A 20,205-nucleotide genomic window follows, 5' to 3' on the forward strand; every position below is an offset into this window, starting at 1 on the left:
TTTTTCGTTTCAATTTTTCGTCAAACAATGCTGCAATCCAGTAGACTTTGAACTATCAGCTAGATGGGAAGCCGCAACCGTGTCAACGCAAGTGAAGTCCCATACTACACGTTGACCGTATTTCCATGGTATAAGAAACATACCATCTGGTTGATTACCATCATATTGACTGGTACCTAAGAGTTCCAGAATTGCGGGAACATATGCTGACACCATAGCTCGTTCCAATATGTCGTTCACCTGGCGATGTCGAGATGTAATTCCTGCACTCCTGCAACTCAAACCATGCATACCTTTCTCATCAACTACACTACCCATCCTAAGTTCTACTACTATTCTAAAATATTCATCGTCTAATAGTATTCTAAAAGTTGCAACAGGTAAAGCATTCAACCAAGCATCCGAATCCTAGATCATTGCGGCTTTCAGACGAGCCTTATTGTATGTACTTGTATATTTCAGAAGTTTATCGTTTATAATGTTCAGAAGAGGTCGATTCCATGCTCTTTGTGTTCCATTTTCATCTGTAGGAGAAGCAATATTAGTTGGGGCATGCCAAAGTGATTCACCTTCAGCTTAACAATCGTCTTTAATATTGATAAATATGGATGGAATCGATAAGATCAGAAACACTATTGACTGACGACAGGAAAGCTGGTAAAGCTAAGGAAGAAGCCGAACGTAGCCCTAGTCCTCCAAGTTTCACTGAAAGCGTTGCTTGTAGCCATGAATCATCATTGAAAAAAATGTTTCTAACATATTCCATCGTGTTACGGAGTAAACTATCAAATCCGTCAAGCTCTCACTGACTTGACCAAGTTGGGAAACATCTGAGGGCGTACATGAGTTTTGAAATCGCCAAACAATTTTAAAAAAGAAAAAATGCAACGTGTTTGGGAAGTTCATTCAATCTGGTGGTCAGCAATTTGAGTGATTCCCGTTTTTCTCGAAGATGTTTTGAAAGTGAATCTTCAGAAAGAGGAGCACCCACAAGACACCATTTAGGCTTTTCCAAAATTCTTATAGCAGGATCCAAATTTAAAATGATGGATTCGGAAATATCATTCGGTGTTGGAATGGTGATCAACTCGCATTTATAAAACTTTAGTTTAAGTTCAAGATTACATTGACTCAAGAAGGAATATAATGGAAACAAATCTTTAACCTCAAGAAGCATGTTATTTCTATGAATCATGTTGAACGCATTTATGAAATTTATTTTCGTGAAAATTCTTGAACTTGGTTTGAATGAAGATTAATATATCTACGAGCAGCATGAGCAAAAGCTTCACATGTACCTGCAGTGCCGAAACCAAACTATAGAGGACGTAACATCCATACTATTTCGTCTTTGATCCTCAGAAATCCTTCTTGACTCATTTAAAGTCTGAATGACAAATGTATTGCAAGGGTGTTGGCTTCGTGACTTGGTTCAACTAAATTTGAGGAAATAAAATAGTTCAATAACTTTTCACAATTGAATTTTCCAATTTCAGTATAAAAAATGTTCAGTTGAAAAATTATAGAAACTTTCCTAGATAAATAATTTTCCTACTGCCATTATCTACAGTCGACACTCATTCAACGAGAATCAATCTGTTATACAGCAAAATGTACTTGTTCGAAAGCAACAACAATTACTGCGGTCAGCATTAAAATCCCAAACTTGTTTTCGAATGGTCCTGATTTAGAGTGATTAAAATTACATTCAAAACCTCAATCCGGTAATGTTTTCGATGTTGGAAAATTCGAAAATGTAAATAGACGTTTCATTGTAACCTTTTCCGCCATACCTGACATGCTCGGAAAGAGAAATGTACTCAAAGCTGGAAACCGAATACAGGCACAACAACATAAAATATGTTCAGAGGAAATATTTGGCTGAATAGCTCCTGAATAATTGGATGAATAATCATAATGTGGTAAGGCATTCTCGATGAATATATTAAATAATTTTCCAATGTTAAAACTGCGAAATAATTAGTTTCATCATTTCGTATGTATTTTACGTTCAACAGAAAACTCAATTTCTCGTCCATGATGACTTCAATTCATAAGTCTCCAAATATGTATTCATAAGACAATCAAATCTGTGTTTCTTGTTCAAGCAGTATCGGCGATTTTTCTATCAGTCAAACTTTCACTGTATCATCAGAATCCAATTACAGTATCTTGTTACATCTTGTTACTACAGTATCTTGTTACTTTTCAGAAAAAAATCAATCTTTCTAGAATCATGTCATGCACACACCGTTGTTCGTTATATTATATTTTTTTGTAAGTTTCTTCACATTTAACATTATGAGAACATGAAAAGAATTATTTCAAAATAATTTTCGCTTCATTGTCGGCCAATGTATACAGAACATAAAATAGTTTTTCTTATTTGACTTCGGTTAAAAATATAAAAAAGTCAAGTTGAAACTCTTCTGTTGATTTTCACAAAAATGTAAAATTTAAAAAAATGTCATGATTATGATTATAATGAATTGTATTTATAACAAGTGTTACTGAAACAATTGCGAATTTGATGAGTCCAAACACTCTAAATATAAACCCGTCCATTTTGGAATGCAAGGAGTTTCATACTTGATAATGAGATCAAACCCAAAACCGGTCGTATAAATGAAATCTACCAGTGGTATTTAGACAAAAGTGTTTTTTATTCATTTCATTTAAATGCAAGGAAATTTGCGTTGATCAACGCTGACAAAATATGGACGGAAGCCACATTTTTAATATTCTTATCATCTACTCTTCTACCACTCTTCATTAATGACATACAGTTACCTAGCAGAAATATCTGACAATGTTTTACACGTTAAAAAGATATAGCTATCACATAGACAGACGAATAAATAATATAGACTGACAGGATGTGACGAATAACTATGCCAGGTCAACCAATGATTTTGCATTAATTTCATAAACACACTGAGTTCTTGAATTCAAAACTTTGGTTTAGATGAAACACCAAGCTTGAATTATATCACTCTGCAGAATTCAAAATATATTCTTTCCAGAAGAAATATTGTAGCCAAAAGTAGTCCGAAGACTGTAACAAGAAAAAATGGACAGTTGCGATTCTAAAAATTGAGGGCGGGGGGGGGGGGCACACCATAACTGGGCGTCAAGATTCAGTAAAAACGCATAGGTATTTGAAGTAATACTGTATTTCACATTAAGAAACGAAATAATATCAAAAGAAATATTACATTAATAAAATAGGATACATATACAAAAATAAAACAACAATATACTTTTTCTAATAATAATACCCAGACTTTAAAATAGTTATTGTTTACAATTTACAGTAGTAACCGTCTTGTTTTATGTTTTAGATTCGTCAAGTACGATTCAATGATCAATAATGCCAAATCGTTCAACATTGGTTCATCTACCGTGGATCTAACATAGATTTTAATATTTTTCAATCTACTGAAAGTTTCAGCAATTGCGCTATTTGTGCCTATGGTGATAAAAGTTCGGTAGAGTTTGGTTACATTCGGAAATGCGCTGTACAGATCATCTGAAATTAATTTGATTATCTTTAAGGTCTCTGGATGATAAATATAAAGATTGGTATTCAGCGATTACATCAATCATATTTGTAATATCAGATTTATAGAATACGCTGAGCTCTAGTAAACAGCAAATAAATTTGTTCCAAATTTTCATGAAGTCTTCAAATCTATCATCCATTGTTTGGATTAATGTGTCCAAAGAAACATCAAACACGTTTGTTTTTTGAACATAATCTTCAGCGATTTCTTCAAAAAGTCGTTTTGTTCATCTAATGCGTGTTGTTTTGAATACTTCAGTAGTACCACACTTTCTAGCAAGGTCTTTGGCTTCCTTTTCTAGTTGTAAAAACGATTCAGAATTTCGAATCGATTTTAAATTGTTTTTCGTAGAAGTAATTAAATTGGCAACTGAGACTTAATTTATATTAACTTTCAAAACAAGTTTCGTTGTTTTTGTAAAGCCCTTTATAGTGAAAATCATACAATAAACTGTATTAATTAGTTTTGACATGGATTTTCATTCCGTATCGGCCAGTTTTATTAAATTACTTTTAGAATTAGTATTTTGGGGATCAAAATAGTATTTTTGAATAAAAATGGGTCGGTGGGATAAGCATCCTCATCGACAGAAAGGTGAATACCTATAAAATTGAAATATCAATTATAAAATGATCCATGTAAAAACAAAATGTTTTCCCCTCCTTCAGAATCGTCTTGTTCTTACTAGTACTATCACTATCCAAATCCGAATTATAATCTACTTCCGTAAATGTTCAATGCGATTTCAGATCTTCAACTGAACATAAAAACTTACGAATTGAAAGTTTTACAAAAATTTGATTTTGTTTGAGAATGTGATGTAGCAGCATATTTTAACTTCTTCTCCTCGCGTAACTTCCGATAATCCGCCCTGGACAATTTTATCTTTTTTTCCATAATCAATAAAATCGTTTATTGTTTATTCATCAAAGTAACAATAACAAACCAGAGTGATACTAATGCCACGAGTTCCACGCCGAAATACAATCAACTTCCAATCTCTTAGAAAATGATCACAGTATGCGTGCATTAAGGCAGCGAGCGATATGGCATTCACAAATGATCGAGGTCAAGGTATTGAAGGCAAATGTTGCCACGTTCATTGGTTTCCCGTGTTATGTACCTAGCAATATATTTGTTAAATATTGAAAATCGAAAGGGCGCTAAGAACAACATTTTGCAAAGGGCGGGAGGGGCATACTGCCCCCCCCCCCCGCCGCCACTGGATGGAAGATATGGAGAGGGAAGATTTTAAGGCCACTTTGAAACAGCTGCATATTCAATTTGAACTATCGAAAATTGTAAGGGTAAGTTTGTTCAATATGAAGATAGTTCATACACTTCAAGTGGACTGAAATAGTGGATTTGTACTACGAACGTGAAAAATATGCAAGGCAACTGCTCATGTTTTCGAAGAGAATCGTTCGAGCAGAAATGTATGGCATGATCATATTATAATGGAACCGATACCGGCATGAAGTCTTTCAGTTCATCGAAAACAAATAAGCCGAAAAAGAAGTTGAGGAATGGAATATGGGAAACTTTAAATGAAATTCCGGATCCAGATAACTGAACCGATTTTTCAATCGATTGAATAAAATCCACTGCAGAAGAATGTACAAAAAAAGTAATAAATGAAATAAAAAGAATGGTGACTTTTGCCGAAGACATTGCGGTGTTCCATGCAAGTGATTCTTGGGATACTCTCAAATCTGTAGTCCAAAAAGATTTCTGAAAAATTTGGAAAAAAAACTTCTAACCATCAATTCGTCAATGATCAATTCTGATAATCTTTTGCCAAAAAAGTACCTACTTCTATGCGGATACCTACCTGAATACTTTCTGCGCAAAATAATATCAGGACTCTCATAGTTTTCATCATATTTTCTTTTTTAAAGTTGTTTTGTGAATAATTAGGGAATCAAGTGATTGTAGTTATCACTTTGTTCTAATGAAAAAATATCATTAATTTTTTTTTGAGAGTAATTTGTTGATTTCCATTTGTGAGTGCTCTATTAGTGTAATATTCTATTTCAACAGAAATAGATATCCCACAAAAAAATGTTTTTTGCACTCACTTCTAGTTGTACATGACATTTATAAAAAAATTAAAGTTTTTCTTGAAAATCATTCGCAAAGCGTATTTTGAATAGGAAATATTGGTTTGACATATCTTTCACATATTTTCTCCAAAACAATATTTTCATTTGATACTGAGAAAAAATAATTTCTGTAGAGAAAATCAGAGGTTTTTATCGACTTTCGTGAGATTGTCCGCCTTACACAATGAGGAAAAAAATTGAATTTCAAGAGAGAAATTCATACAGGTATAGGAAGGGCAAACTTTTAGCTTTATCCCAGTCAAGCATTATCAGTTACTCACACAAGTATTTTTCATAAAGAAAAATTGAGTATTTTTCGTTCACTTGTATTCAATAATTCTGTTTATCTGAAAAGACCAAAATCTGACTCCAGAATCGGAATAAACTTGGCAGTTTTTTTTTCGATCCGTCCCATTTTCCAACTTGATAATAACAATAACGATAATAATTAAGGTATTTATTTTCCATCACAATGAACTTGAAGAAAATACAAAAAAAAATCACCATGGTGGGAAAACGCCGAGAGTCAGATTAGCTGCTGACAGCCTTTGACATATGTCAGAAGACTGTTGAAACGTTAATGGTGTTAACTTCTGAAACATCAGTGGTGAGAGATATTCTTCGAAATTAGTCTGTTGCAATTTCATCACTATCCATATCTTCATGTAAGACGTGTTGCCAAATACGATCTATCTCAAAAGATATACGAATATATACTTTGTTTCTTTGAGCTTACGTTTCTCAGAGTGCGGTTCATTGGCAATCATTCTCATCTTGTTTTATTCAACTCGATATTCACCTTCGAGAGACGTAAGCTTAGAGAATCCGTGTATATTCTTATATCTGAAGGGTAATGTATTTTGAACATCTCAGAAATAGATCGTACTTGACTACCCGTCTTTAAGAAATATATGGATAATGACAAAATTGTAACAGACTAATATCAAAGAACACTTTATACTGAATCGAATGTTTTGTCAAACAACAACATTGGCATACTTCACATTTCGTAATTCGTTTGCGATGTATCGAGAAAGTTCAGAAAATAAATAAATCGATGAAATAACTACAAGGAGGTAGATGTTGGCCTCCGAAACGTTCGAGTAAGTATCTCTACAATAAATTAGCTCTTTTATGGAAAATAATTTGCATTCCTGCAAAAATGTACCAAGCTGAACTGAGAAGTTTGGCCTTTCTACACCTGCATGAATTCGTCCATTACAATTTTCATTTGTATCAGAATGTGGAGGATGGAAATACCTAGAAAGATCCAAACCAAACTCCATTTGATACCTTCTGAAGCATTTCAACTATACATAATATTTTCCTCAAACCTTCATTGAATGATAATTGATCTTTTATTTTGCTCGATATAGATTTAAAAAATATTTCGAATTTCATGAGTATAGTTACATAAAAATATTATTAAATTTATTTTCAGACATTTTTTCGTGAACGAACAATTATATTGTCTGGTTGACCCTTTGTTTAACATGTGTGATTGATGACTTGTTTACTTTATGGTTATTCATGATCACTTAAATGAAATGAATAAAAACACTTTGTGTAAATAGCACTGGAAAATTTTTATTTATACGACCGGTTTCGAGTTTGATCCCATTATCAAGTATAGTTTCATACTTGATAATGGGATCAAATCCGAAACCGGTCGTGTAAATAAAAATTTTCTAGTGGTATTTAGACAAAAGTGTTTTTATTCATTTCATTTAACCCTTTGTTTGAGTTGTGCGAATTTTTGCCAGCTGAATCCAATTCAACACCTGGTACAGCCTCATTCCTTGATGTGGTACTCAGTATCTCATTTAGGCAGATTATAAATAGAATGGGTCCTAAGACTGTTCCTTGAGTAAGTCCACATTCAAGATTTTTCAGACCTCACAAATGACTCGATATGAACAAGTTGTTCTCGTCCTAAAACCTTCGATAATCTTATCATGCTGAAACTTCAAAATAACAATAGTATTGATAAAAAACTTCTCTCACGTTTGATCAGCATCCAAGACCTAATTTTTCAGAAATCGAGTAATTCCAGATTGAAATAATAGTGTTGAACAGAATACCATCTATGGTGTTTTTCCAGTTGAAAATTTTCAATTATGACATCGAGCAAAAAAATTGAGCATTCTTGAGTTCCGGATGTTATTGCACTGAAGAAGAAAACAAAAAAAAATAAGTGAAAAAGACGATGTAATTTATGTAATTTCACGTTCTTATGGCTAACTTTGAAGTTTTATTACTGATACTTTTTGAATTTTGAAGAAAGATTTGCCTACATATTTGCCCACGGTTGGATTTTTTCGAAAACTGAATATTTGATAAAAAATACCTACCAGATATCATTCTTAACACTTGATATTGAATGCAAATGTGCAGTAATTTCAATTTGAAACTTTTCATGAATATATATATATATATATATATATATATATATATATATATATATATATATATGTATATATATATATATATATATATATATATATATATATATATATATATATATGCTGAAATGGTTTTTCCGGGTATTTGATCCGTGTATGTGATATTATCTCTAATTTCACCAACGTTTCGACAAAATCTCATTTGTCATTATCAAGGTGTGCTGTTACGTGTTCAGAAGTTTGTTGACCTTGCTCAACTCACTTCCTACTATACTGGTAAAATGGTATTCGTTACGTGTTCAGAGATAGAGTAGTCCATAAACTCTCTACTACCTACTACTTACATGTTGTTGAGTTTTACCTGAGTTCTTCTTCTTCTTAGTTGACCTCATCTCCCCGTTAAGGTATCGAATATGAAATCTGAAGTTTTCACGGATAGGAATATGCTAGCTGGTTTTTCCGGGTATTTGATCCGTGTATGTGATATTATCTCTAATTTCACCGACGTTTCGACAGAATCTCATTTGTCATTATCAAGGTGTGCTGTTACTTCAGAAGTTTGTTGACCTTGCTAAACTCACTTCTTACTATACTGGTAAAATGATATTCGTTACGTGTTCAGAGATAGAGTAGTCCATAAACTCTCTACTACCTACTACTTACATGTATATATATATATATATATATATATAGATATATATATATATATATATATATATATATATATATATATATATATATATATATATATATATGATGTGCTGTTTTTCCGGTACACATTGCTATATATATAAATTGATGAAAACATTGAACAACGCAATATACACATTGCTATATATATAAATTGATGAAGACATTGAACAACGCAATGTACACATTGCTATGTTTCAACGGTTATTGCAATAACATAGAACAAAAAACAAAGTGACAAGAGACGATATCATTTCATTTTTCCAACGGCTCACCTTAGAAATTTGTCTGTGGAAAAAATGGTACCGCTAGTATTTTTCGGAGTTGTTATTAATATTCCACTATCTTCAACGGAGATTTTGAAATTTTACACCTGGAAAATGAAGGTTTCGTTCACCTAAATATAAAAGTGTTTTATAACTGTCACATAACCAATGATATTGCCCGTTTTTTAAGAAAGAATGCGTTAACGTAGCATACATAATGAATAATAGTCTCAGTAAGTTTATTAAAGACAAAAATCGTGGCTCTTGCCTGAAACTGTATATTGGCCAAACAGGGAGAACATGTTCCCAAAGAATTAAAGATCATAAAGGTAGTTTTGTGAATTAAAAGACTCAATCCACATTTGCAAACTACCTTTTACCAGATGTACATGAGTACATTCATAAATACGATGTTATATATTTAGAAGAAGAGAGTTTGAAACTCAATCTTCTAGAATGTTTAGAAATCAATAAATTCAGGAATTCGGGTAATCAACTGAATGACCAATCAGAATTGAATAACTTCTCGTTACTAAATATTTTTTTAAATGTGGAAACTGAGACATACACTCATGTAATTTAATTAATTACAAACTTAGGTAAAAATCAGGTACTTGAAATGTAGGTACTTCAAATTGTAAAATGAGGTATATTAAGAATTGAATTTGTAGAATATTGTTAGTGAAGACACGCCCGAAGAAACCATTGTATGGCGAAACACGTGTTGCGTTGTTGTAAAATCGTCTAATGAAAATATCACAAAGTATTTTTCGAATACGTTAGTTATGGATTTTCATCAATTATCGGCCAATTCAATCATATACCCTTCAAAACGTTTAATTAGCATCACAATATTCACAACTTATCATATATAACCATAGCTTCATCAGTAGTAATAGACGTTGTTAGCGAAACGCTACTGGAACAAAATAACTATATATGAAAATTGCTTAATTATTGTCATGGATAATGTTATTGATTTCCATCAATTAACGGGTCAGGGTTTTCATAATTCACAACATATGTACAACATTTTGCGTATGTTTAGATTATTTCGGAAACTGAATTTTGTATCACTAGGATGATCCTAGAGTGTTTATTAAAACGGTAGGAAATTTGAAACTGCTGTTCTGGAGATGGGATCTCTATCATTTATTTATCCGATAGATAATTCAGATCTCTGTTTATACTCAGGTATATTCCAGTAAGGTCAGTACGTAACAGAATGAATAATGAAATGAATTTTCAACTGATGAGTATGAAGGATGTATAATGTATGCTTTCGTAAATAATGAATTCGAATTTCTCTTCAGCGCGGATTTTCATATAACAACCGTATATTTGTTATGTGAATGGTAATGAGTGAATACGCCGCGCCGGTTGAAAACATGAAAAATAAAAAAAAATGATATCTCTCCCTTGGATATTGGGCATTGTTTTTTTCTCTCGATAGCGATATTATTCACAACAAAAACCTTTTTTTGATTGTTTCTTCGATTAATTGAATATAATTTATAACCTTCTTATGAAATATCTTAGTAGCAGGTATATTCCATTCAAACAATCGAAGTGAAATGTTAGTTCGAACCGAGAGGCCGGACGATCGATTTTCACTACCTATCGTCCAACCTGTGCGAGGAACTGCACGTTAAAAGGTAAGATCTCGTTAATCTTAAGCTTGCACAAGTTTAGACTTCTGAGTGTTGCCGTTCGTAAGTGGGTGACTGCTGATTATTGGAAAAACACATTTGGAAAGAATTTTACAATATACAGCGCTATTCAAATTTGAGTCTATGTATGGAGAACTCGTAAACGTGAACAGTAAGCTGAAAAATTGTTTTAGTTTGGAAGATATACGGAAAAAACCGAAAGTTAATATATATTCTTCAACGTGTCTTTCTAATTTGCAGATATACAGGGTGTTTCCTAACTATGGTAAAACATTTCAAAGGGTGATTCGTCAGGTAGTCTTCAGAAAGTAGAACTCATATGAACATTTTTTTGGAGTTTCTTCGTTTCGTAGATGGAAAACGTTATTGCTCCTCTACTAAGGATATTGATGTTGTGCACGCGAGATCTAAATATTTTGATAAAGATACTGTGGTTTCTTGAACATGGTTATTTTATTACATATACCAGCCTTATGTAAAGTTCTTTTCCTTTCCATATTCAACTGGTTCGTTTTTTTCATTTCATGAGATATGCGTACTAATTTTCTACTGCCGTGAACCTTGTACAAGCTGGATTCTACGTTTTCCGCGAAATGTTTCTCTATTGGTAGCATATTACCAGCAAGTTAGATTTGAATTTTATCTGAAGCGTAACTTGCAGCAGTTCCAAATAACATAATTAACATTCATTCGTTTCAAAAAGTGGAGAGTATGGTAATGACAAATAGTTCATTGCGACCAATTCTTCATTAATTGTTGAGCATCTATAGGTCAATTTTTGTTCGTCAAGGGAAGGATTGATTTGCCTATCGTCTACATAATACTGTACTCAACATTTTTAAATATTTCACTGGAGTCTGAAGTATAAAATTCAGGGGACTGAAAATAGAGGCTTGTGGAGTTTGCTAGGCAACGGTAGTATAAGAAATTGAAAGAAAACAAATGATCCCTCACCGAGTTCAACGAAATATAATGTAGATAGAAGTGTAAGGACTGGAAATTTATGTTCACTGAGGATACATTATAAAGATACACTTTTGTCTATTTTCCACGATATTATTAATGTATGTGTGCCTTTACCAGTAAGTACCTGTAATTGTCGCTCTGTAGAGTTTGTTGATTATCACGGGAATTTGTGACATAAAATTTGTCAAAACGATATATGCCTGTGAGTAACTTATATCTCTATATATTACAACATACATACGTGAATCTGAGTCATCCTAAAGGCGAATTCCTTCAGTTGAATCAAATACAATCATTTCATATCTAAACTAGATTTGAAAAAAAGGGCTAATAAAAACATTATCATATCAGTCACTGAACTAAAGCTGTCCATACACTCAACAACATCGAAATATGAGTCTTTCTACATCTGAACTGAAGTATATAATTGATGAGATACAACTGAATAGGACTTAATTGAAAATTGCGATAGATGCGAGCGAGGCAAGAATACAACTGAGGATATAAAAATCCTACGAGAGGATTAGACAACTAGAGTTGAAGAACAGCTTTTTGAAGGGCAAAGTCGAGAAGTTAGAACGTCAAATAAATTCAAATAACATTATTATTTTCGGAATTGATAAGGAACGCCACGAGATTACTTTTGGGTTTCTCCAAGAAAAATTGAAATCTCTGTTGGGTGTTGATTTATCAATAGGTCAAATAAAAAATATTCACTGCTTGGGATACCAGAAAAATCGTCCGGTGAAGATTGAGTTTCTATCAAATTATAGTAAAACGCATTTACTGGCCAATTGTAAAAAATTGAAAAGAACAGAAATTTCAATTGCCCATGATGTCACTACCAAACAAAGGAAAGACTTGAAGGTTTTGAAGAGGCATCTACAGACCCATCGACAACAAAACGACAAAAACTGTTTTATTAGGGGTAACAAGCTGATAATTAACAGTGTAAGCTACACAGTGGGCCAACTTCGTGATATTGAAACCGATGAATGTTGTGCCGGTGATGAAAAAAAATCATACAGCGTGCCTGCTACGCCTACTCAATTTCTAGTAAAAGGCAGTCCAGATCAAAAAGTCGTGGGAAAAATGGATAAACTGTTAGAGTCACCGAGTATTGTCAGTAAACTGCCATGGAGCAAGTAAGAAGCAACCACTGCCACATAATATAATTAGCAACAAAAATATTGAGAGGACCAGAACCCGATCAACGACTGAGAAAAACTAGATGATATTTTTTTACATTGAACATTTCTCATTTAAATTACATATGTCAATTATTTCCTCTCAAGTCTACTGTTGTTTAATTTTTGTCTAGATTATAAAAATTCATTATTGATGCTGAAAAATATTAGTTTATCACATGTTGATGTTAGGTCTCTCTCGACCGGTTTTGATATATTGACGGATTGGGAGGAGGTGTTGCTCTCTACATGAAAAATCAGTTTAATTTCACACTTTTGCACTCAAATATTAGTCCATATTTAGAACAACTCTGGATAAGTATCAAACTGAATCGAAAGTCAATCGTCTTATCAGTTGTTTACCGTCCTCCTTTCGCCAGCATTACAACTTGTCTAAGTGAATTACAAGATTATCTTGTGAATTATCTTCCCGATAGTGATATGTTCATTATTGTTGGTGTTCTAAACATTGATTTATTGACACATGATACACAAAGAGTGAGTTATTGAGTAATGTACTGGAGTCATTCAATTTGGTTCAATTGATAAAATCACCAACTAGAGTAACTAATGTCAGCCAAACATTACTAGACCTTTTGATTGTGAATAATCCACCACATATTGTATCAATAGATGTTGTGAAATTAATTAACCGAAATTTGATTATGTTAAATATGTAACATATCGTGATTTCAGAAACTTTGATATTACCTCCTTCAATGATAATCTTCATTCTGTTGATTGAAATACAATGTATACAATGGACAATGCTGATGGTAAGCTATTTTTCTCGAATACCAATTTGATACATCTCTTCAATATTCATGCTCCTCACCGTACTACCGTACTATACGAGCAACCAAGCCGCCATATCTCTGGATCACTTACAATATCAAACAGATGCTCGAACTCAAGAATAAAGCTTTTCAAAGATTTAAGAGACTTAGGACACCCGGCGCTTGGGATTATTATAAATCTTCCCATAATTATGTTGGTAATGCAACTCGACGTGAAAAAGCTGCATATTTGAATCATGTATTGAAAAAATCAAACACTAGGGCTACCTGGAGTACGCTTAAATCACTCAGTATACTTCGTGATGAAAGTACTCCTGCCATACCTCCAGAAATGAAAAACTTGAACTTGTTAAACGAATATTTCACAAATGCACTCATTGTAAATAACACAGATTATCAAATTGATTTTTTCGGGAGATATGCTTCACAGATATCTGAAAATGGTTTCTCCTTCAAAACTATTGATAGAGAAACAGTAAGAAGATATATAAATAAATTCAAAAGTAGTGTTGTAGGTTGTGACAAAATTCTTATCCGTATGTTACATCTGGTGATACCTCAATTGCTGCCGCATATTACATTTATATTTAATTCCATTATCACAACAAGTCGATTTCCATCTACATGGAAACATGCCAGAGTTACCCCTCCAGCAAAATGTAGCTATCCCATCAAATTGTCTGATTTTCGACTCATCAGCTTACTTCCTACCATGGCGAAAGCACTGAAAATGATAATGAAGGATCAAATTTCCAACTACTCTGTGGAGAAAAATCTCATTTCTGACGTGCAATCGGGGTTTCGCCCACAATTTAGTACAACAACAGCACTGACACTTATCACATTTTCAAGTCATGTGATGGAAAAAATATTCACTTATCTCATTTTGCTTGATTACAGCAAGGCCTTTGACACAGTAGATTCGTTCATCTTGTGTAAAAAACTCCAGTGTTTTGGTTTTTCTCGAAGCGCAGTATCTCTTTTAGACACATATTTATCAGAACGAACTCAAAATGTCATACTGGATGGTGAACAATCTATTTCATTGGTCAGAAGATTTGGAGTACCACAAGGTTTAGTGTTGGGACCACTTCATTTTGCCCTCTACATAAGTGATTTCCATAAATACATACAGACATGCAAAATTCACAACTACGCCGGTGATACCCAACTATATACTTCTTTCAGTTTCCATGAAACTAAAGAGGTCGAAAAACTCACTGATAGACATCTTAAATCACTATTTGATATATCCTGTGCACACAATGTAAAACTCAATCCAAATAAATCGCAAGTTATGCTTTCTGGACCAAAAAATAGAAGAAGTGCGGTGTGTGAATCTCTATCTATTCACAGCGATAATCACGCTATTCCCTTTGTAGAGGCAAGTAAAAATTTAGGTTTATGGCTGACACCGAACTTAGATTCATAAAATATGTCAATTACATATGTAAGACTTTTTTCAATATTTTGAGGCAGTTATATCCTAACAGACTTGTAATGTCTAAAAACTTGAAACTCGGCCTCTGATACACTCACGACTGGCCTACTGTGATAGCATTTACGGACCAGCTTCACTACAAACTAATGCTCGGCGTCTTCAGAAAATACAAAATAGTTGTATTCGATTTTCGTATGGAATCCGTAAATACGATCACATAAGCTCATCCTTTGAGAATTCAGGTTGGCTGAAACTTAATGCCCTAAGATAAGAAAACTGCACCTTCTTACTTTCACTCATAAAATATTGCAAACCGGAACTCTATCCTATCTACGTGATAAACAAATTTCATTATCTTTTAATAATAACAGTCGCAATGGACACCTCTTGTTTATATCCAATCATAATTCGGCTATCTATACACGTAGTTTCTCATACATGGCAGCTAAATTGTATAACACCATATCTGTAAATTTCAAACAGTTACCTCTCAAGAACTTAAAAAAAAACACTCAAAGCTCTAATGTCAACGAGTCAATAATTCAACATTATAACACTTTCCTCAGGCTATCAAATAGGTTTCGATTTCCCTGATTTTGTTTTACCATATCGCGATTGTATCATTTTGGTTATTTTATAGTTATTTTGTAATAATTTATTATTTATTTACGATACCTTGCACTTTCTTATTGTTTGAAAGGTTAGGTTTAAAAGCAGCTATAATAGCTGCTATTGTTTATATTTTTATTATGATGAATAAAGACCTGTTATTATTATTATATTTGTTATGAAACTATCGTGGAGAATAGACGAAAGTGTGTTTTTATAGTGTATCCTCATGATCACTTCAATGATCGGTCGTTCGGAAGCCGGGCGGTTCGATTTGGGTGCTTTGTTCACTCAGTCAGTCGGCCAATGTGTGAGTCGATGGTTCAAGCCGCAGGCAGAACGCTCGATTTTCACTCGCTATCGTCCCACCCGTGTTAGGAATCACACGTTAAAAGGTAAGACCTCGTTATCTCGCATATGTTTCGACTTCTGAGGGTTGTCGTTCGTAGGGGTGCGATAGCTGGTTAACAGAAAAACCTTTTTCAAACATATAAGCTTTTTCTTATTAGTCAGTGGGCTATGCTTGAAGACAGGCAGTAATATATCCGAGACGGGCTTGAACATTCAAAGCTCATTTCTTTGGATTCATATAAGCTGTAATGAAATGATTAAAAAACACTTTCGTCTAATTTTCGCTAATTTTATTTATACGACCGGTTTCGGGTTCAACCCCATCATCAAGTATAAACCTATTTTATACTAGAAAGTAGGAAATTCACGGGACTGAAAATAGAGCCTCGTGGAGTTCGCCAGACAACATTAAAAATTAGTTTTTTCCATTCACCTCAACATATTGGCTACGGTCGCATAAGAAATTTGCAAAAAAAACAACTGTTCCCTCACTGAGTCTAGCGAAATGTTGTGTAGAAAGAAGTGTACTCGGATTCAATTGCCGAAAAATTTGAAAAAATCTCAGAAAACTTGAGTTAATATGTGTGATTGATGACTTGTCCATTTTATGGTAATTTATAATTACTTTAATGAAATGAATGAAAAACACTTTTGTCTACTTTTCACTAGTTAACGGTTTCGTGTATAAGCCTATTATCAAGTATAAAACTGTTTTATACTTGATAATGGGGTTAAACCCGAAATCGGTCAAATAAATGAAATTAACTAGTGGAAATTAAACAAAAGTGTTTTTTCATTCATTTCGTTGAAGTGAAAATCCAAGTTGTTAGCTGTTGCTCCTATTATGCATTGCAATATAAATAATGCTGTTGAGCAATTATGATGTTTTCTAAACGTAACGGGTGAAATAATGTTACTTGCGATGATTTGTAAAAGGTGCTTGCTCATTTATAATTTTGCCCAAAACAGTCGACAAAGAGGTAAAGACGAAAATGGGTCTGATATCCTACAATTCCCTAGAATCATAAACTTTTGGAAAAAGTATTACTATAGATTGTTCCACTGTTCAGTGAATAATGGGTTTTTCATGCAGAATTATGTGTGTTTTTGAACTTAGCTTTTGACACTGTTGACCACGACCAGTTGTTGGAGATATTAAATAATTCAGAAATACGGGGAAGAAATGCTATTACTCTTCAGAAATTATTTCGGTAGCAGAAAGCAAATAGTGAAAGTAAAAAATACTCTCAGCTCCGAAAAAGAAATCAACTATGGTTCGCCACAGAGTACTGTGATCGGACCTACATTATTTCCATTATACATCAACAGCCTACTTGGTTCCATTTACAGTTTTGTAGACGATACGGCCATAATATATACCGATGATAATCGGGAAAATTCAAAAGTGAAAACCAAATTAATGAATTGAAAGTCTGGTTCGATCATAAGTCAATCAATATCAATTTTGAAAAGTTACGAAAATCAACTACCCAACTATAATAAAAAAATAATAAATAATCGAGGAAAAAGTATGGAAGTTTTAAGAACAGACCATATTAAGTATAAGAGTATATTGATAGTCACGATATGAATGAGGATATTGAGGAAATTACTGAATCATTGATTTGTTCATTGTATAAATTCATGTACTTATTGAACTTGAGATACGTATCTGTACTTCAGTATCTTCGAAACTAGGAACATGTTGTAACTTTCGTTGTCGGTTATTGGAACATGTCATTTATCTCAGATACTTCTTATAAGCTTTGAATCAGCCGAAATGAAGGCAGCGTCTAAAATTTTAAGTTTTTCTCAAACTGGTGACAATTCTATGACGTGGAAAAACCTCACTGCCTCAGTTACTTGGTGAAGTTGTTTCAAGATAACCCGTGGTTCATAAAAAGAATACGAATTGCTTGCATTGGAGTGATCATCAGGGCCGTATTGAAAAATTTGAATATATTCAATAATCATCAAATGAAAGAAATGAAAAACTAGATCAACAATCTGCTCCGAAAAAATACAGGTTCGTATTCAGAATTTCAAAGTTGAGGGTGCCTCAAGACGTACCACGCCCTATGTAGAAATTCTTCAATCATATTCTGTTAGTGCAATAAAAGTTAGAGTGGGTAATTGCTTACAAACTTTCACTACTTCTGCAAATAAAAAAGATGCAGCAAAAAATGAAATTTCGAAGTTTTCGAAATCCAAATGTTCCTCCGGAACCAAGAAAGCTATGGTCGATTTTTCGGCGGCATCATTCAATAGTACCCAAAATAGACCCGAATTATATTATAAAACACGTTGGTAATGAAAAAGTATCACTCACCACTAATACAAGAACTATTGATATCTTCATGGTGCCTACTAATTCACTTCTTCTAAATCTTTGTGTTGAATTTGCTGTATTTACGCCTGGAAGCCATCAACATAATCTGAAACAAAAACAAACAATTGAGTTCATTGCTGTCAGCAAATAAAAAAATTCAATTTTTGAGACATTTATTGAAACACAGTTCTATATAATCGCTAAAGGAAGAATACAAAAATATCCTATTTGCTGCCGAATAAACCAAATTTTTTCAAGGACAAAATACATGCAGTCCATGAAAAATCTCATTGGATTTGAATCGCCGAAGATTATTAAATCCATTTGGAAAAACATTCTCACGAAGTTTAATCCACATAAACAAGTTCCCCAAATGAAAGAGTTTTTAAAGAGTGGAGTTCGGGATGTACTGAGTTGGACCTCAAAACGATGAGCAGCCACAGTCCGTCGCATATTTCTGATATGTCCCACTCTTAGTGGAACACTGACCGTGATAGTATCTATAGAATGTTCCAGATTATCAAGGTTGCAAGTGCTATTCGCGTCCCCAATCAGGCGGATGGCTCTTTCCTGGATGTTAAGGGGCGGAGCTCCATAATAATAATAATGTTTATTTATAAATATACAACAGCACAAGATACTAACATGTTAACAAAGCAATACAAACAAACATGGAGAAACCCACTGAAAGCGAAGTTGTGCGTGGGAATTCTTTAGTTCCGCAATGCATAACTGATGTGCAGAATTGATTTTACATTTAAACAAGGCGATGACAAAAATTTAATATTGAAATAAGACTAAAGGACACAAATGAATGAATAATTTTTCATAAACAAAGGTATGTTATATATATATATATATATATATATATATATATATATATATATATATATATATATATATATATATATATATATATATATATATATATAAATGAAAATACATTCAGCAGTAAACGAGTATGAACGAACAATGACAACATAGATATTTTATTTTAAAGTAAAAACGAGGATTATTTATTTATTCATGAGTATATCATGAACAATATCTCTATTAGTATTTCATATATACTTTCCGAAGATGGTTTTCATCAGGTTAATATTATTTATTTTATGAATGTATGTTTTGTACAGATCAGGTAAGTAATTGAAAATTGTTGCACTGTGGTATTTGTAAGAGTGTTGCCCAATTGACTTTTTTGTTGCGTTTAGCTGTACATTACCTTTTGTTTTAGTGCGAGTATTATAATCATGATCGATTTGCTGAAGAGGATGTTTTATTTTTGAAGATATACAATATTATATTATACATATATAACTAATACCTCAGCTTTTTTCAGGTGAATGTCTAATATGCCAGTCCAACTGAGTATGGCATATTGGTGCCTAGATTGTACCAATGCGTAGTATATTATTTTGAGGTGATTGATATCGACAACGGATCTCAAGTATTTGAATTCATAGAATAAACATCTCATTGATTTAGTTATTCTTCACATCTGAGATGTGAATCAATTGTGACTCCCAGGTATTTAATATGGTCTGTTCTTGGGACTTCTATTTTTTTTTCGTTCGTTATTTATTATTATTTATTATTAATTCATTATAGTTGGGTAGTTGATTTTCGTAACTTGCAAAGGATAGAAATTTTGTTTTTTCAAAATTGATTGTGAGTGATTTATGATCAAACCAGTCTTTCAATACATTAATTTGGGTTTCAACTTTAATTTTCAATTTTTTCCAATTATCATCAGTAAAGATGATAATTGGAAAACTGCAAAACTGTAAATGGAACCATCTATCTTCATGGTAAGTAGGCTGTTGATATATAAT

At 33.0% G+C, this 20,205-nt stretch overlaps 1 protein-coding gene across 6 annotated transcripts in view; it reads right to left on the reverse strand.

Annotated features, from left to right (window-relative positions):
* The window catches only part of nolo (ADAMTS-like no long nerve cord), an 875,808-nt gene that overhangs the window by 427,170 nt on the left and 428,433 nt on the right, over positions 1-20,205 (reverse strand). For all 6 annotated transcript variants that reach the window (XM_074186241.1, XM_074186240.1, XM_074186239.1 and 3 more), the window contains one exon: positions 18,374-18,479. In XM_074186241.1, the coding sequence (XP_074042342.1) occupies positions 18,374-18,403 (30 nt within the window). In that variant the 5' untranslated portion in view covers positions 18,404-18,479. The remainder of the gene's footprint in view (positions 1-18,373; positions 18,480-20,205) is intronic.

The sequence above is a fragment of the Leptinotarsa decemlineata genome, unplaced genomic scaffold, assembly GCF_025532065.1.
Source record: "Leptinotarsa decemlineata unplaced genomic scaffold, Ldec_3_MD MMD2_tig00078422_RagTag_RagTag, whole genome shotgun sequence".
Classification (NCBI taxonomy): domain Eukaryota; kingdom Metazoa; phylum Arthropoda; class Insecta; order Coleoptera; family Chrysomelidae; genus Leptinotarsa; species Leptinotarsa decemlineata.